The 21,128-nt window shown below is 38.0% G+C and overlaps 1 protein-coding gene across 3 annotated transcripts in view; it reads left to right on the plus strand.

The window, feature by feature from the left end:
* The window catches only part of LOC126458486 (leucine-rich repeat protein SHOC-2-like), a 180,679-nt gene that overhangs the window by 85,270 nt on the left and 74,281 nt on the right, over positions 1-21,128 (plus strand). For all 3 annotated transcript variants that reach the window (XR_007585642.1, XR_007585643.1, XM_050095578.1), the window contains exon 4: positions 6,028-6,159. Coding sequence is in view for 1 of the 3 variants with exons in the window: in XM_050095578.1 (XP_049951535.1) it covers positions 6,028-6,159 (132 nt within the window). In the remaining 2 variants the exon portion in view is untranslated. The remainder of the gene's footprint in view (positions 1-6,027; positions 6,160-21,128) is intronic.

A 21,128-nucleotide genomic window follows, 5' to 3' on the forward strand; every position in this document is an offset into this window, starting at 1 on the left:
GCTCGAAAGAAATTAACTCTTCATAAAGAATAAAGGAAATAGAGATTATAAGAATTTGTTTGAAAATAGGAGGTTATAACAGACCAAATAAAACAAGTTCTGTAGCTTATAAAACGAAGATGATAGAGACATAGATGGAAGGGGAAACTATTTAGCAAAGGTGTGTTTAGCCATTAGAAAAATATGTTGCAGGCAAAGAAGGCAAATGTAAGTAAAATCTCAAATGTAACAACTCGCCTATAAAATAGACAAGAGTTTCAAACAGATAATGGTAGGAACATAATACACCATGGTGAATTAAATAAAAATATTCAGAAATATCTTTGTGAGTGTATTTGAGGCTATAATGAAAATTATGAGATGAATGACAAACTCTGAGTAGTTATGATGGCTTGTCAGTAGTAGTTTATTTATTTCTTGCAATATATTCCATAAATCCAATATTGTGTATGTGACTGCTGTAATTGTAAATTAATTACGTTTACCTTGTCCTTTATCATGTTTACAAATGGTATACTAAAAATGATCTTTGGAGCAAATAAATAAACAAAATATGACATTTGTTTCATACTGAGAAGGACTGTGAAGCATGAATGTCATGACTGAAAAGATGCATTGTGAGGTAGTTGTTAATATCACCACTTGCGTAAAAAGATTATGACATGAGTGTCTTGGAGGTACTCCACATACCCACTCTGACATTCTTTTTTTAAAGACTTTTTTTGATAGCAGTGAATTGTCTCAGAAGATGATTCCAAAACACATCAGTGTATCAAATTAGTCAAAGTGGGCCAGTTTTAGATATTGATGCCTCCAACTTTGGTTATTATCCAGATGGAAATTGATACTGAGCTAAGCATTTTCAAGGTTTGGAGGTTATGGTGTTCCCAGTTCAGCCCATTACCTTTGTAGTCATGTCAGTTGCTGTTTAAAACAGCCATTTTCATAACAAAATTGTGAAAGATTTTTCTTTCCTGTCCTATATATCTTTGACGGTGCTGAATACTAATTTCATGTTTGCGGTCTTATTGGAGATCAGCGTTACAATGAAAACTGGAAAAAAAAAAAACCTTAAAAATTTTTGCACTTTTTTCAGTTTTTTGCTTGTATCTCAAAAAAAAACTTTTTTGAAGGTGACTATACTGTACAAAATTAAAGTAGATAAAATTTCCTACAAAATGCACTAGTCAGGTTTGATTTCTTGACGAGCAATATAGTCACTGAAAAGCAGCAATTTTTGGGCCCTTCCTTGAATATGTTGTAATGCCCACTACCACCTCCTACAACTAGAAAAATATACATGTTATCAACAAAAACTCCTATGCCACATGAAAGTCCAGTAAATTTCCCACAAGAGACATCTGTAACATTTAATATTCTCAGAGGCAGGGAGGCAGCAGAAGGAAAACTACAAGAGATGTCTTCTGCACCTTACAGCCAAACAGTACCAGTCTGTCTCTCATTAGTATTTCATTTTCAGTGTATTACACTTAAAACAGTTTGTGTAGAAGAAACTGATGGGAAAACATGGTTGGCATAAAATTAGCAAATGATATTTACAACATATTAGGTACTGTACATGACACAAAATAGAAAGAGAAATATCGAATCTGTATGTAGCAATGTATATATTTCACAAAATAAATGAATGTTGAGCCCAGGGTTGGTTCATTACCTTGAGTAGGTTGTCCATTGGGAAATAAAGAAGGAATTTAGTGATAGAATATGGATACAAAAGACACGTAATTTGTATAGGGATCTATCAATGTATGAAGAAATACCTGTCTTAGTGTAATGCACAGTTTTTTCACTCATCTCCATTCGGCTGTTGGTGGCCCAGGCAATGTTTCTTGGCCATTAGAAGGTCCAGGTAAGATATAAGCTGAAGATGCCTCACAGGAATGAGAGGTTTCAGTGTGGCAATGGGAGCCATCCTGTATTTTGTCAGCTACCATCCCCACTGCTCTGCATCCAAGTAGTTTCCAATCCACTGCTGCACCTGATGGAAAATTCTGAAGGTGTGTTGTTGAGTTGCAGTACAGTAAGAGGTGTGGAAGTCATGTTTTCTGTTACTTTGTAGGCTGTTGTCACACATTGTTTATACCTAGTTTGATGGGTGTTGTCATAATATATCAATGAAAAAAATCAATTTTTGAAAGTATAATGTAATTGGATGGATAAAAAATACATGTACCAAGTGGCAGCAGGAGAACACACATGTGAAGGGTATTGAAATTTGAAAACTTTCATAGCCAGTGGCTCATTCTTCTGGCACAAAGGTCAGAGGGGAAGGAAGATGAGTGAAGGAAAAGAACTGGTGAGGTTTAGGAAAAGGGGTAGCCACCTACATACACACACAGTTTCTCAGAACTCCGCAGGTAGGAACTGACATTACATGTCCTTTGTTCTCACCACCCACCCGAACATAATCTGAATTAATTTCTTCAATCTTGGCACTTCTTCACAGTAACTATTCCTTTCTTCACTCTCCTTCATTTTCTGACCTGTTTATTTTTCACCACTTCCTTCCCACCTCTGTCACATACAATGCACTTAGCTTTTCATTCTTATTAACTTGTGTACGATGTTTTGGCAGTAATCTCTGTCTTGTGAATTATCCTATCTTCAACCTTTAAACTCTCAGGTTTTCAAATATCATCTTATGCAGTCCAGAGCAATCAGTCTTTTTTTCTCATTCCATCCTGTAAGTCTCCTCTCACCTGTTTTTTTTTCTGTGTGTGTGTGTGTGTGGCTTTTCCTAAACCTCACCAGTCCTTTTCCTTCACCTCTCTTCCTTCCTCTTCAACCTCTCTCCTAAAGCTTTCAAATTTCAGTACCTTTCGTATGTGTGTTCTCCTGCCACTCACTTGATGAGCAGATTTTTTTATCTATCCAGTTACATTACACTTTCTCTATCATTAACATTTATCATTCAATTAAACAATGGAAAATCCAGGATGGAATATAAAGATACTATGGAAAGAGAAGTTGCTACTCACCGTATAGCAGAGATGCTGCTGCAAATAGGCATAACAAAAAGACTGTCACAAATAAAGCTTTCGGCCAGTAAGACCTTTGTCAAAAATAGATCACACACACACACACACACACACACACACACACACACACACACACACACACACACACACACACATATGCGCAAATGATACACACATGACTGCAGTCTCAGGCAAGAGAAACCACACTGCAAGCAGCAGCACTAGAGTGCATAATGGGAGTGGCGACTGGGTGGGGGCAAGGAGGAGGTTGGGGCAGGGATGGGGAGGAATAGTAGGGTAGGAGTGGCAGACAGTGAAGTGCTGCAGGTTGAAACACATGGCAGGGGAGAGGTGGGGAGGGGTAGCGGAAAAGGAGAGAAGTAAAAAAACTGGGTGCGATGGTGGAATGAGGGCTGTGTAGTGGTGGAATGGGAACAGGGAAGGGGCTAGATGGGTGAGGACAGTGACTAAAGAAGGTTGAGGCCAGGAGGGTTACGGGAACATAGGATGAACTGCAGAGAGAATACCCACCTGTGCAATTCAGAAAAGCTGATGTCGGTGGGAAGGACCCATATGGCACATGCTGTGAAGCAGTCACTGAAATGAAGGATGTCATGTTTGGTAGCATGTTCAGCAACAGGGACCTTCCACAACCTGACTCTTTGCCTGGACCTGCAATACATCCTACGTTCCCATAACCCTCCTGGCCTCAACCTTCATTAGTCACTGTCCTCACCCATCCAGCCCCTTCCCTGTTCCCATTCCAGCACTACACAGCCCTCATTCCACCATCACACCCAGTCTTTTTACTTTTCTGGGTGGAGGTAACCAACTAACTAATGTCACTGTCTGCCACCCCTACCCTACCCCTCCCCCTCCCCACCTCAGCCTCCTCCTTACCTCCATCCAGTCGCTACTCCCATCGTGCACTGGTGATGCTGCTCGCAGTGTTGTTTTAATTGCCATCATGTGTGTGAGTTGTTTTTGCATGAGTGTGAGTGTGTGTGTGTGTGTGTGTGTGTGTGTGTGTGTGTGTGTGTGTGCGTGTGTGTGTGCGTGTGTGTGTGTGTGTGTGTGTTGTCTATTTTTGACAAAGGCCTTACTGGCTGAGAGATTTATTTGTGACAGTCTTTTTGTTGTGCTTATCTGGAACTCAGAATCTCAACTAAATGATGGGTAGCAACTTTCCTTTTCATAATATTGATATCATTCTAGTATTTTTTCAGTTGAAGAACAGCAACAACTCACTGTCTAGCTTGGACATTCCATAACGCCTGACTCTTTACCTGGATCTTCTAATAGCCAAGAAACATTGCTGGGCTCCCAACAGCTAAATGAAGATGAGTGAAAAAACTGAGGTTGTTACACCTGTACAAGTATTTCTTCATATCTCGTTACGTTCATGTTCAACTTAGATGTCTTTTGTATCTATATTCTATCACTAAATGCCTTCTTTCATTTCCAGATGGACAACCTACTCAAAGTGATGACCCAATCTTCGGCTGAACATTCATTATTTCGTGACATACATACATAACTGCATACAGATCCCATATCCATCTTTCTATTCTATGTCATGTACCTAATATGTTGTAAATATAATTTTTTTAATATTTCTGTCAAACATGTTTTCCTATCAGTTCATTCAAAACAACATCTTTTAAGCGTAATACACCGAAAGTTTAGTGCCGATGAGAGATGGACGGGTGGGGGGGGGGTTTCATTTGGCTGTAAGGCACATAAAGCATTTTTCGTAGTTTTTGCTCTGCTCCTTGAGAATTTTGAATATTGCAGACGTCTCCTATGGGATATTTAATGTACTTTCTTGTGGTGTAGGGTTTTTTGTTGATAACATGTATATTTTTCTAGTTGTTGGGGGTGGTAGTGGGTGTTCTTGACATTTTCAGGGAAGGGTCGAAAATTGCTGCTTTTCAGTGCATTCAAGTGCTGATACCACTTATCATAAAATCAGACCTGACTAGTACTCAATCTGAAACTGATGATTATAAATAGCCTCATACAACACAGTCGCCAACATGTTTCACAAGTGTAGATAGACGTGCAAATCGCCGAAGTGGCGTCAAATCAAAAGACTTGCACCCGGTGAATGGTCTACCCAAAGGAAGGCCCTAGTCACACAACAAGTGTAGAGAATGGTTAGTGAGAAACTAGTTACTGGTAGTAAGGAATTGTCGGTCTGGTGTGCTAAAGTGTGCAAGATGAGACAGGTGGATCATGATTCATTAGTTCTCCTGTCTCAATACTAGTAACCCTTAAGTCCGTAGCCATTAATTAGCCACAGAGTATGCACTAGTCTTATGTTTTTTTGTAGGTTTTAAGCTGTTTCATTTTGTCTTACGATTAATTTTACATACCATAGTCACCTTTAAATAAATCAAAAGAGCTAGAACAAGAGAACTGCAGGGCATGAGTCATGGTCGGATAGCTCAGTTGATAGACCACTTGCTTGTGAAAGGCAAAGGTCTGAGGGTTGAGTCCCAGTCTGGCACACCAGTTTTAATCTGCCAGGAAGATTCAGATCAGCACACACTCTACTGCAGATTGAAAATTCATTCTGGAGACAATCCTCTGGTCTATGGCTAGATATGATTCCACAACATCCATTCTTCCAGGAGCGTTAGTCGCACTAGTTATGCAGGAAAACTTCTGTGAAGGTCGGAAGGTAGGAGATGAGGCGATGGTGGAAGTAAAGCTATGTGGGTGGGTTGTGAGTCGTGTTTGGATAACTCAGTTGGTAGAGCACTTGTCCAAGAAAGGTAAGGTTCCAGGTTAGAGCCCTGGTCTGCCACACAGTTTTAATCTGTCAGGAAGTTTGAAATCAGCACACACTCTACTGCAGAGTCAAAACACATTCTAGTAGCTATAACAATACTTTTCTTCCTTCTTCTGCTTTTATTTCTTTAAGAAAATGATATAAATGATATGTCTCTTCTCATTTATTATTGCCCCTTATGTACAACCCTAATTTCTCATATACTTAGTGCTTCAGTGATACTTTATTTTTCAGTTGCTGCAGTACTGCTACTTGAGAGATAATTTTATTGAAGAAATTCCTTTAGAATTCATGAAAAATGTGAAACATATCAAAAAACTAGATGTAACAGGAAATCCTCTTTCTTCACTTCCTTCAGAAATAGAGGTAAACTACTCAAATGATTATTTTTATATGTTTGTGAAACTCTTTATAACACTGGCACAAACTGTCATATTTTCAGCTAACATCATCAGTGAAAACACAGCCTATGCTGCAGAAAACGTTTAAAACACTGGAAAATCCCTTTACTGTAGTGATGTTTGCCTGTTTCCATAACATTTTTCCATGTGAATTACGTCCTGGGATAATATTTCATCTAGCTCTGTCATATCTTTGCATTCACGTGCTGAAAGATTTGTAAATGATTGTGAAAGACTTTAAATGTTAAATGTTCATTAACATGATACAAGACCAAATGACACTGTCCATGTTCACTCAGTAAGAAATGAAACTCGAATCTACAATGGTATCCCACATAAAATATTTTATCCTTATCACTAATACTCTCACACCTGTGATTTATTCATTGTAGCCATCAATATGAACTAAAGTGATTGTATTTGATAAAAATAAATCAATGTCTTAAGGCTTGCAGCACAGTATGTCTATTTTTTAGATCCATGGTTATTCCACAAAACTTTGACAATAACAACCACTAAATAAGGCATCAGTTAGTAGATTCATTTAGTGTCATCATCCATATTGATCTAATGCTTCACAAATTCTGATCTCATTCTCATGTAGGAGACTATGCGGATGTGGTCCTGATGAAATCACCACCAACATCGATGCATCCATCTTTGAACTAAGCTAAGATTATATTTGGCCTCTTCTGCCATGTCCAGTTCTTTGTGAGCCTTGCTTATGTTTGGGTGAATAAATGAAATACTGGTAAATGGGGGATGTTTGGTGTAACCAACCCAAATCTCCTCCTCAAGGACAAGGAGAAAATTTCTCTGTCTGACACAGAGATAATTCTCTTGAAATAATATTGAGCACACAGAATGTTGTGCCATGCCTTATTGTGATCCCAATGTAATGATTTCCTGGTTAATTTTGAGTGTAAGGAAATGTTACACCGCTTAACTGTATCTCTTTTGTACAGGTTGGTACAGTAGAATTTAATTTCCTTATATAAATGTTTTATTCCACCTTTGAGCATATTTACATGCAATTTATGTCATCAGGATTAACACAATAATGCTAATATAAACTTGGACAAATGTTATTAACCACAGAATAATAATCCAATATGGATACAATATGTATTTATGCAAATATCAATAACAACAAAAAGTTTCCTAACGGATCGATTACAAAATAACTGAAATACATAGTTCAATGAATGGCAAATAAATAATCAAACAGATAATTAACAATAAGTACATGAAACAGTAATAAAATAGTTGAACAGTGTGGCATATGTACAGTTTGCAGTTAATTTATTGTTCATTTTCATAAGGAAAGTGGGTCATTATCACATACTCAAGGACCTAATAAACTGAAAATCATGACACTTCAGCAGTCAGTAATATTATTACAATTTTTGGAAATAATGTAATTTGATTCCATATTACAACAAGTGATAATTCTGATGAAATCCCCATATTTTATTTGCATATTTAATTACACAATAAATAGCTGTTTTGCACAGGCACTATTGAAAACATAAAAGTCATACATAAATAGAGAAACCTGGGTGGATTGCAAACAGAAAGGTGAACACTGGTGTTTTTGAGCTCACTTTCTTCTTCAAAACACTCATAATAGCAAGGAGATAATATTTCAAAACTTGGTCTTCAAGAAGCCTCATCAGCAGCCCAATACCAAAACTTTCCACAAACTCAAAGCCATAGCCTTTTAGTTTTCCTTCCTATGGGGAATATAATCAAATTATCTTCAGCATGTAAAGAATAATCATTTACATAGACCTAAAAAAAATTAACATATTATTGAAATCCAATTTTTAACCTGTTATGCATTTAGTGACAAGCTTAATTAAAATGATGTCACCTGGGCATTATTTTTGCTCTTGCACAGACGTGATATTTTGGATCTTCATCTGGAATCTTCTCAGGAATCTTCTGGTGTACTAAGCTTTTGAACACTCTTGAAAAGTGTTCTCCCACACTTCTTCTGAAGAAGTGGAATTATTGGGTAGATTTCTCAGGTTCTCATTAGTAGGCCATTGTTATTGTTTGGAAATGGCATTTGTAGAACAAGGAGGGAGTATGTTACTGTGTTTCTGAGGTGTCTCCCTGTGAATTATTTACTTTCCTTACATGTCATGGTGGGCTAGTTACTTGCTTGATGTTATGATGTACCCAAAGCAGACCACTTAAATAATCTGTATGTACAGGGCTATTACAAATGATTGAAGCGATTTCATAAATTCACTGTAGCTCCATTCATTGACATATGGTCACGACACACTACAGATACATAGAAAAACTCATATAGTTTTCTTCGGCTGAAGCTTGACTTCAGGTTTCTGCTGCCAGAGCACTCGAGAGTGCAGTGAGACAAAATGGCGACAGGAGCCGAGAAAGCATATGTCGTGCTTGAAATGCACTCACATCAGGCAGTCATAACAGTGCAACGACACTTCAGGACGAAGTTCAATAAAGATCCACCAACTGCTAACTCCATTCGGCGATGGTATGCGCAGTTTAAAGCTTCTGGGTGCCTCTGTAAGGGGAAATCAACGGGTCAGCCTGCAGTGAGGGAAGAAATGGTTGAACGCGCGGGCAAGTTTCACGCGAAGCCCGCGGAAGTCGACGAATAAAGCAAGCAGGGAGCTAAACGTACCACAGCCGACGGTTTGGAAAATCTTACAGAAAAGGCTAAAGCAGAAGCCTTACGGTTTACAATTGCTACAAGCCCTGACACCCGATGACAAAGTCAAACGCTTTGAATTTTCGGCGCGGTTGCAACAGCTCATGGAAGAGGATGCGTTCAGTGCGAAACTTGTTTTCAGTGATGAAGCAACATTTTTTCTTATTGGTGAAGTGAACAGTCACAATGTGCGAATTTGGGCGGTAGAGAATCCTCACGCATTCGTGCAGCAAATTCGCAATTCACCAAAAGTTAACGTGTTTTGTGCAATCTCACGGTTTAAAGTTTACACCCCCTTTTTCTTCTGCGAAAAAAACGTGTATCTGGACATGCTGGAAAATTGGGTCATGCCACAACTGGAGACCGACAGCGCCGACTTCATCTTTCAACAGGATGATGCTCCACCGCACTTCCATCATGATGTTCGGCATTTCTCAAACAGCAGATTGGAAAACCGATCGATCGGTCGTGGTGGAGATCATTATCCGCAATTCATGTCATGGCCTCCACGGTCTCCCGACTGAACCCCATGTGATTTCTTTCTGTGGGGTTATGTGAAAGATTCAGTGTTTAAACCTCCTCTACCAAGAAACGTGCCAGAACTGCGAGCTCACATCAACGATGCTTTCAAACTCATTGATGGGGTCATGCTGCGCCGAGTGTGGGAGGAACTTGATTATCGGCTTGATGTCTGCCGAATCACTAAAGGGGCACATATCAAACATTTGTGAACGCCTAAAAAAACTTTTAGAGTTTTTGTATGTGTGTGCAAAGCATTGTGAAAATATCTCAAATAATAAAGTTACTGTAGAGCTGTGAAATCGCTTCAATCATTTGTAATAACCCTGTATATCTGCTCTTTCGTAATTAGTGTTGATTTTCAATATTTGTGCCTGTGGTCCAACTTGTGTATTAGAAGATAGGTGACTTATGTAACTATTAAACAATGCTATTGACACATAGATTTCAGTGAAAATGTCCAGTATATTAAAAAAAATAAGATTTTACATTTAACTGATGTAGTGTTTATGTCATAGAGGCTCAGTGAGTAGTTGTGTTAAAATAGTCTCACCCATATGACATTTATAATTTTACAATAATACTTTAAATGATGTGTTGTTATTACAGAAGCATTATTTATAATTTATAGATAAAATTTAATAATTTATTGAAATTATGCTCATGATAAATTACAGGATTACATAACAAATTTCTCCTGCAAATAATTTTATATGTTGTAATAACGAATCATGTGAAATCACACATAGTTATGATTGACAATGATAATTTTAATTAATTCTTGAAGTGCTGTTAATTTATGGCATGCAGTGAACTGCTAACATTAATTTGCAATATTCATAGAAGAGATGTGTTTTACAGGATAAGTGACTTCTGCTGTGGGAACGTTCAAGATCTGACTGTTAATGCTTACATATTGACATAACAAAAATATTGTTATTATCAAATAATGAATAATGAAGCCAATTGTGAGCTAGAAAGTTACTTAAATATGAAATATGTAGGAAACTAGAATTTTAATACTAACAGATATATGAATAAACAAAATTAACTTCTATACATAATGAGTAAGTGCTGTACGCAGCATAGTTATTGTCATCTATGTGGTTGATGTGATGGGTGACATTTAGTACTGAGATCTGTGATTAATGCGGTATCAGAGTGTTCAAAATGTGTTGCCCCATTCTGCCATGTTACAGTGTGATCTCTCAGACTTTCTCGGAGTGATTGATTAATGGTGTGCTTCCTTGGTCAGTGGCAACCACATAATCAGCAGCCCATAAGCATTATATCTACTAAAATTATACAAATTCTTTCTGATACTACATTATTGTCAGATCTTTTATAAGCCAAAACATTTAGGCAATAGAGATCATCTCCACTCTCCACATTCAAGGTGAAGTTAATCTAAGAAATGGTGATAATTACGTAGTGCTACTTTACTTTGCAGTCATATATCTAATCTTTCATCCTTATAGCAGTGGCAGTAGGCCTATATTAGTTCCACACCTATTGTATAAAATTCTCCAAAACATCAGTTATTCGTGGCAAAGTGGCAAAGCTCTTAGCAGTGCAAATGACTATTTATATAATTCTTCTTTGTATTTGAAATAGCTGAGTCACAATCAAAATTAGACTATGTCACATGTATGTGGAGTAGTCTTATTCCCAAAAATCTCCCTTGTTTCCAATGTTTTTATTTTTGCGTTTTTGTTTAAATACTGACATCATGTTGGAGCTCATGAAAATGTTTTTCTCAGGTACAATGTTAATGTTCCAGTTTTATCAATAAATGACTCATCAAAAAGTATATTGTGACATTAATCTCATTCACTAGGACTCAGTATCTATCCTTCTTTGTATATCATTGATAGTCTTATGTATTCTGTGTGAAGCAGGGTGTTGGAGTGGGAGAGTTTTGGTGGTAGAATTGTCCATTCTGGAGTTGATAATAGATTTTCCAGCTTTCTTTTGATACTCTTCACCAGATACATTTAAAATATTGCATTTGGACTAGCCAACAGGTGTTCCATCTTCTTACAATATGCTGCTTTATCCATAACTATTAAGGGATTTCCCTTATCTATTCTTGCAATTGTAATGGATGTATCTCCTGAATACAACAAGCACTTTCCTCGCAAGGCTGACATGTTGTTTTGTGTGATTCTGTTTTCTGCTGAATTCTTACTATGTCCAGTTTTCCATTCTTGCAATTGTAATGGATGTATTTCTCCCGAATTCAACAAGCGCTTTCCTCGCAAGGCTGACATGTTGTTTTGTGTGATTTTGCTTTCTGCTGAATTCTTACTATGTCCAGTTTTACTTCCTTCATCTGAACCTCCAGAAGAGAAAACAAAGACATTTCAGGCACTTGCAGTTTCCTCTGTGGATATTTTCTTAAGTGTAATAGTGAAGCTAAAGTCTTAGCTTGGCAGTGAAATAGTTCTTCAGGTAAGTAGTTCATCACCCCTCAGGTAAGTAGTTCATCACCAGCTGTCTTATACTGGAAATAACATCTTCATACACTCATGAACATTCTCTTCTAGTTCTCTTTTTGCTTAATCTACATCTACATATCTACTCTGCAATTAACAATTAAATGCCTGGCAGGCTATTTCTCTACCATTCCACTTTCGAATACTGCACTGCAAAAATGAACATTTAAACCTTCCATGCAAGATTTAATTTCTCTTATTTTATTACGATGATCCTTTCTCCCTGTGCAGGCTGGCGTCAACAAAATATACTGTTCTGCAGAACTTATAGACAAAAGTAATGATGTATCACTCCCAAGTAACATAGCTTAATGAATCTTGGACCATACATATAAAGTACAGAAGGTAACTGAAAGAAATATGCAATGAGATCAACACAAATGACACATTAAGACAGTAAATATGCCAAAGTCACTGTGATTCGTGGTGGTTCCCTGGATATTACAAAATGCAGGATGTGGTTCTTAATAAGGTGTGTGATCACTATGGATGGCAATGCATACTCTGCAATGTGCACCCATGCTAGCCACAAGGTAGGTAAGGAGTTCTTGTGATAGGGCATTCTTGTCCTCCACCATTGGGTATGACAGTTGTTGGAGGATTGTCGGTGCATGTGGATGTGCTACACACTACATCCCCCCCAACACATCCAGCATGTGCTCGATGGGATTTAAGTCAGGAAAATGGACAGACCAGTCCTTTTGCCAAACATCCTTTCATTCCCATGCTGTTTGATGCTGTTGTGCTGTGTCATCTCCAAAATGAAGTCTGGCTGAATATACCCCTGAAAAGCTCCACAGGGGAAAGTGTAGTTTCATAATGCCACTGACCAGTGGGTGTACTGTGTTCAAAGATTTGGGGGTCTATACACCCATGCAGCATTATGTCTTCCAACACGATAACATTGGACTATCAAAACAATCATGTTCAACAATGCTGGATTTACCCTCATGTGGTGACAGGTGGGAACAATTAAAGCACCTAGGAACTTTGTCAAACATGATTGTTTTAGTGGTCCAGGTGTCACAGTGTGGTGAGGGATAATGTTGCTGGGGCACACTGACCTCCAAATCTTTGAAAATGGTACATTCACTGGTCAACATTATTGTGACACTGTGAAACAGGTAGTTCGGAAGGGACTCATGATGCAAATGTATTAGACCTATTGGCAACAAATAGACCTGACCTCTTTGAGGATGTCCACATCAAAATTGGTATCAGCTACTATGACACAGTTGTGGCAACAATGAATACCAAAGTACAAAGGACAACTAAACCAAGCAGAAAGATATGTATGTTCAGTAAACTAGATAAAAGACCTCTGAATGTCCAACTTTTCAGAGATAGTTGTGGGACTCAGCTGTTCAGTACAGAACGTCAAATCAAACACCTTTCAGCTGTCTAATTTCCAAACTGTGATTTTATTTGGCTGCCAGTTTCAACAATTTACTACGCTGTCTTCAGGCCCCTGTGTTCAGACACAATGGTAACAGTATGACGTAGTAGATATAAAAAAGGAAGGTGGTCCAAGTCCTACATACAGTAGCAATATGTAATAAAATAACAGTACCAAACTGTACAGGAAGTTACATCGAAGTCACAGATAAATTAAGGAATAAAATAAGTGAACAGTTGCATACTGTATTGACTTAAACTAGGGAGCAAAGTATATGTGTCATAATGTAAAAAAGAACCAACTAAATGTAGGATAATATTTCATGTTATGTGTAGATAATCATGGTATAATGCTAATACAATGCCTGTGATACAACTGAAGTAAAACCATATAGTCATATACTGACGAGTACAAACTGAAGGTAAAACATTGGATTACATGTTGTCGTTCACTAGGAAAACATATACCACTTACTGGAGGTCGACCACATAACTATGTGTATCATCACGTTCCATACACTAATAATAACTAATAAACAAAAATATAAAGATATATCAATTCAGTTTATCGATCACAGACTCATACGATACAACTTATTTAATAAAACATTTCTAATGACCCAAATTATAAATCTAATGTAATATGCCATAACAAATTCCCACTAAGCAGTAAGAACTGAAATATGTGGAAAAAGCATAAGAAACATTATCATGAAAATGATAAGTCTGCTGGTAAGCAGGTGTGTGGTTATGTGATATATGAAATTATAAACTACGAAGTAAGTCTAAAGAAAAGTATTGTTATGAATATAATAGAGGGAAACATTCCACGCGGGAAAAATATATTTAAAAACAAAGATGATGTGACTTACCAAATGAAAGTGCTGGCAGGTCGACAGACACACAAACACAAACATACACACAAAATTCAAGCTTTCGCAACAAACTGTTGCCTCATCAGGAAAGAGGGAAGGAGAGGGAAAGACGAAAGGATGTGGGTTTTAAGGGAGAGGGTAAGGAGTCATTCCAATCCCGGGAGCGGAAAGACTTACCTTAGGGGGAAAAAAGGACAGGTATACACTCGCACACACACAAAGTATTGTTATACATATGCAGTATATTAGAAAAGACACTCCATACAACAACCAAAGGGACATACCTCTATAAAAAACTAGTAGTGTCTTATCTCAGTGAGGAATGTGAAACTTTCAGCACAAGGTAGGACCATGTAGAGGACCTATGGCTCAAGTTTACAGAACAGTTATAATGGGAGGGAACCTCCATGGTGTACAGTCACTAGAAAGAAACAGAGATTACTGTAAAACAGGTGTGAAACAAAACGTAGAGCTGTAGGTAGAGAGACGCTGAATGAAATGTGTTTGGCTTTCAAGAGAGCAATGTGTGATGTCTCTAGTGACTACTGTAGCAGAATGTTGTCAAATGATCTTTTGCAGAACCCAAAGAAATTCTAGTTATATGTCATGGCTGTAGTGGCAAATGAGACAGGCTGAAACTGAAGGTAGAAAAGCAAAGGCTGAAATGCTTAACTCCGCGTTCAAATGTTCATTTACAGAGAAAAATACAGTTCAATCCTTGTACTATTGAAAAGATGAATGAAATAAGTATTAGGTTGGGAAACAGTTGAAATCATTAAAACTGAACAAAGCTCCAGGGTCTGGTGGAATCCATTCCAGATTCCATACTGAATTTGCAGCTGGGTTAGCCCCATTTCTCATGTTAACTTATTGTAGATCCCTTGAACAGAAAACCATGCCCAGTTCTTGGAAAAAAGCACAGGTCACATCCATCTACCAGGAGAGTAGTAGAAGTGATCCACAAAACTACCATCCAACATCCTTGACATTATTTTGTTGTAGAATCATGAGGTATCTTTAACAGAATGACCTCATCAGTCCCAACCAGCGTGGATTCTGCAAACACCAATCATGTGAAACCTGGCTTGCATTTTTCTCACATGACACACTGAAAGATTTGGATCCAGGCAACCAGGTAGATGCAGTATTTCTTGATTTCCAGAAAGCATTTGACTTAGAACCACTTCTACTATTATTGTCAAAAGTTTTATCATATGGAGTATCAAATGAAATTTGTGACTGGATTGAGGACTTTCTGGTAGAGAGGACACAGCATGTTATCTTGGATGGAGAGTCATCACCAGATGGAGAAGTAACTCCTGGTATACCCCAGGGAAGTGTGTTGGGATCCTTGGTGTTCATATTGTATATGAATGACCTTGCAGACAATATTGATAATAAAATCATGCTTTTTGCAGATGATGCTGTTATATACAAAATGAATGGCCTGCCAAACAGTCTGGTTTAAAACCCATTGAGCACATGTGAGATGCATTGGGAAGATGTGTTGCAGCATGTCCACAGGGACCGTCAATTTAGTTACAGATTAAGATCAGTTTAAAAGGAGCCTGAAAGACTTACTACTCCATTGACGAATTTTTTAATAGAAACAAATGATGTATTGTATATATTCGTACTATTACTATTGTTATTTCAGCTTAAAAAAAAATTGACATGTTCCACATCCACAAGGATCTCCTTAGCACAGGTGTAGGGAACGAAAAACTAATCTAATCTAATCTAATCAATCATCTATCAGTTGTCAACCAGACTAGTTTAGGGATGCAATGCCCTACCACAAGAACTTCTTATCAACCTTGTGGCCAACATGAGAGCATGATGCAGATCACGCATTGTCATATGTGGTGATCACATGCCCTATTAAGAAACATGTCCCGCCTTTTGTAATGTCCAGGGGACAATCATGAATCATGATGACTTCAGCATAATTACTGCTGAAACATTTTCCCCTCCTGTCTTTTAGATGAGAGCCAGATGAGTCATTACTAAATGGAATGGCAAGCTTTTAACAGTTTGCAAATGGGGGAGGGGGGGGGGGTATTTTAGAACATTCAAACTGTCATGATATGGAGGGAACTTTCATTGAGGATGGATGATTTTACTGAAAAGTGTGCAATGTAGTGCATCACACGAAAATTCCCTGCTTTAAAACAAGAGCAATTTACCTTATTGAACTCCACCATCTTTATTTTTATCTGTAGATCTGTGTTCCCCTGCCAGCCCTGACAAAACTCTACCATCTGCTGAGCAAGATGTATGAGACAGGCGAAATACCCTCAGATTTCAAGAAGAATATAATAATTTCAATCCCAAAGAAAGCAGGTGTTGACAGATGTGAAAATTACTGAACTATCAGTTTAATAAGTCACGGCTGCAAAATACTAACACAAATTCTTTACAGGCGGATGGAAAAACTGGTAGAAGCCGACCTCGGGGAAGATCAGTTTGGATTCCATAGAAATGTTGGAACATGTGAGGCAGTACTGACCCTATGACTTATCTTAGAAGATAGATTAAGGAAAGGCAAACCTACATTTCTAGCATTTGTAGCCGTAGAGAAAGCTTTTGAAAATGTTGACTGCAATACTCTCTTTCAAACTCTGAAGGTGGCAGGGGTAAAATACAGGGAGGGAAAGGCTATTTACAATTTGTACAGAAACCAGATGGCAGTTATGAGTGTCGAGGGGCATGAAAGGGAAGCAGTGGTTGGTAAGGGAGTGAGACAGGGTTGTAGCCTACCCCCGATGTTATTCAATCTGTATATTGAGCAAGCAGTAAAGGAAACAAAAACAAACAAAAAATTGGAGTAGGAATTAAAATCCATGGAGAAGAAATAAAAACTTTGAGGTTCGCTGATGACACTGTAATTCTGTCAGAGACAGCAAAGGACCTGGAAGAACAGTTGAATGGAATGGACAGTGTCTTGAAAAGAGGATATCAGATTAACATCAACAAAAGCAAAACGAGGATAATGGAAAGTATTCGAGTTAACTCGGGTGATGCTGAGGGAATTAGATTAAGAAATGAGACACTTAAAGTAGTAAATGAGTTTTGCTATTTGGGGAGCAAAATAACTAATGATGGTCGAAGTAGAGATGATATAAAATGTAGACTGGCAATGGCAAGGAAAAGGTTTCTGAAGAAGAGAAATTTGTTGACATCGATTATAAATTTAAGTGTCAGGAAATCATTTCTGAAAGTATTGGTATGGAGTATAGCCATGAATAGAAGTGAAACATGGATGATAAATAGTTTGGACAAGGAGAGAATAGAAGCTTTCGAAACTTGATGCTACAGAAGAATGCTGAAGATTAGATGGGCAGATCACATAACTAATGAGGAGGTATTGAATAGAATTGGGGAGAAGAGAAATTTGTGGCACAACTTGACTAGAAGAAGGGATCGGTTGGTAGGTCATGTTCTGAGGCATCAAGTGATCACCAATTTACTATTGGAAAGCAGCATGGAGGGTAAAAATTGTAGAGGGAGATCAAGAGAGGAATACACTAAGTGGATTCAGAAGGATGTAGGTTCCAGTAGGTACTGGGAGATGAAGAAGCTTGCACAGGATAGAGTAGCATGGAGAGCTGCATCAAACCAGTCTCTGGACTGAAGGCCACAACAACAACAGATCTGTGTTATATTAGTCCACTGGGAAAGCCAGCAGATGTCATTGTTCAGAAATGTAATCCAATCAGACCCACACAGTTTTAATTGTATCGATATTTCAAATAAAATATTTGAACATACATCAAAATCATAGTTCTTTTTATAACAACATTATCAATTATGAAACTATAAGTTTAGCGCAAAAAAAAGTAGTGAAACATTTTATTACCTCCTTTAAATACTTGTAGTTATCATTTCAACAGTATACACTACAAGCATTCAACTGCAGTTGGGGGTGGAAGTTATCTCTCAGCATATTATTTTGATGTTACCTTTTAGTAAAAAAAACACAAAATGTAAGATAAGAAATAGAAAACAAATTATTTGGTGAATGAATTATTAAGGAAACTTTACAAATATAGTAATTTCTAAAAAACAACATTCAGGCAATTGCTTCATTGATAAGTTTGTGAGTGAGAACGAAATAATTTTCTACTCATAGCTATTCTAATGTTCTTTGCTCATTTATGGTTTTGAGTTCACTGTCCCTCCTCAACTGGAATCATCTCACTGGAAAAAAGAACCAAGGAGAAAAAACCAACAAAGGAAGGGATGTCATCATATTTTCTATGCAGTTAGTGCCCTGACTCAAAATCATATATTTAGTAACATTTACATGAATCACAGTCATGCTTATTGGACACAGAATCACAGATTTTATACACTTTTCATTGTTGGAACACACGTAAAAGGGTCTCTGCATAGATCGTTCAAAATTGTTTTATCCGTGGATTATTGACTGAGAAAGTGATGAAATCTCACTGTTTGTTGAACATTGATATTTTTTGTGAAAGTGTAATTCTCAATAAATGTTTTGTATTAGTAATAAAGTGACATCATCGAGGAATGAACCACAGGTGCTGCATCATTGTATGGCAATGAGTGATTATAGTTTGCTTTATTTTGTTAAAATCTTCCAGGCACCTATCTACATCTACATCTATATCTACATTCATACTCCGCAAGCCACCCAACGGTGTGTGGCGGAGGGCACTTTACGTGCCACTGTCATTATCTCCCTTTCCTGTTGCAGTCGCGTATGGTTCACGGGTAGAATGACTGCTGGAAAGCCTCCGTGCGCACTCGAATCTCTCTAATTTTACATCCATGATCTCCTTGGGAGGTATAAGTAGGGGGAAGCAATATACTTGATATCTCATCCAGAAACGCACCTTCTTGAAACCTGGATAGCAAGCTACACCATGATGCAGAGCGCCTCTCGTGCAGAGTCTGCCACTTGAGTTTGCTAAACATCTCCATAACGCTATCACGCTTACCAAATAACCCTGTGACGAAACGCGCTGCTCTTCTTTAGATCTTCTCTATCTCCTCCGTCAACCCGATCTGGTACGGATCCCACACTGATGAGCAATACTCAAGTATAGGTCGAACGAGTGTTTTGTAAGCCACCTCCTTTGTCGATGGACTACATTTTCTAAGGATTCTCCCAATGAATCTCAACCTGGCACCCGCCTTACCAACAATTAATTTTATATGATCATTCCACTTCAAATCTTTCCATACGCATACTCCCACATATTTTACAGAAGTAACTGCTACCAGTGTTTGTTCCGCTATCATATAATCATACAATAAAGGATCCTTCTTTCTATATATCTGCAATACATTACATTTGTCTATGTTAAGGGACAGTTGCCACTCCCTGCACCAAGTGCCTATCTGATGCAGATCTTCCTGCATTTCGCTGCAATTTTCTAATGCTGCACTTCTCTGTATACTACAGTATCATCCGCGAAAAGCTGCATGGAACTTCCAACACTATCTACTGGTCATTTATATATATTGTGAAAAGCAATGGTCCCATAACACTCCCCTGTGGCACGCCAGAAGTTACTTTAACCAGAACCAATTACCATTCTTATGCGAGAGATTCAGCAATTCACTGGTGTTCAATAACTGATTAGGAACAAACCTTCTAAAAATGAAGTAAGTCCTAGAAATGCTTTCAGTTGTTGTTTCATCAGTAGAGGGGGAAAATTTTCAGTAGTGTGATCTTTTCATGATCTGGTACAGCTCCTTAGGGTGGGACAGTGTGACTTAAAATTTGATCTTGTCCCTTGGAAATTTTGACTTTTCTAAGTTAGCTGTGACTTCACTATTCAAGAACTTCTTTACAACTTTCTTAAGCAGTTTAAGATGTTCCTCCCAATTTGCAGTTGCTACTAGCAGGTCATCCACATAGAGTGTAACTTTATCTAATACTTCCAGTCCTTAAACAGTGTCCAGGGCTGTTATGAAAACTCTAGTGCTCACATTCAGCCTGAAAGATGATACTTTAAGTCAGTATGACCTTCCCCCAAAAATAAAGGCGGGATGTTTTCATGATTCCTCCATTAAGGTTATCTGGCAATAGGAGAAGGAGAGATGTATCATGAATACAAAATGTACTCTGTAGATTTTTTGATTGGTCCCTCTACTATGTCGTGTTGGGTTGTTATCAGAACTATTATTTTGCAGATGGATCTCACAACCAAATCAAGACGCATGCCTCCACTAGACTTTGGTACGGCTAAGAGTAGACTACTGTAAGAGGACAACATCTTTAGAATTTCATGTTTTATGGCTTCCCTTCTAGCATAGGCTGCATGCAAATATGTCTTGTGGCGGACCACCTCCATATGATACTTATACCCCTCCAGGTTTACTGGAGAAAACTTTAATATAGCACATCAAGAAGTTTACTAATTCGAGCTGCTGCTTATCAGACAAACATTCTGATGTTTTTCATTTTGTTGTATTCACATGCAGGGTTACAGATACCCTCTTCAGAATTTTAGTAACAGATGCAGTATTAAGATGAACAGGGTGATGGCGTGTGTACGACACCTGAGATTGTATGAGTCTTGCTTCAACTCCTTGACAAAATTTACCATGATGTGCCTTTGTTTTAATTAAATTTAATACAACCTCTCTACCACCAACTAGCTGCTTGGAAGGTCTATCCTTGTGTTCCTTCCTCACAAAAACTCCATGCCCAATAGGGCACCTTCACCACAAGAAACCTGCAACTAACGGTTCTGTCCTCAAATTTAAGCTGAACCTGCACTTGCTTATCTATGCTCTGTCACTTAGCACCAATAGTGCCTGATACCAAACAATTCTGCACTGATAGAGTAGGTCCTTTCATTTTTTCCATTGTTTGTTCTTCTAAGGGAACTGTCAGCAAAAACATTCTTGGTTGCACCTGCGTCAGGTATAACAATGGTCAAATTTCTCTCATAACTACGTTAATTATGGTCTGAAT

This window comes from Schistocerca serialis, chromosome 2, assembly GCF_023864345.2.
Source record: "Schistocerca serialis cubense isolate TAMUIC-IGC-003099 chromosome 2, iqSchSeri2.2, whole genome shotgun sequence".
NCBI lineage: Eukaryota > Metazoa > Arthropoda > Insecta > Orthoptera > Acrididae > Schistocerca > Schistocerca serialis.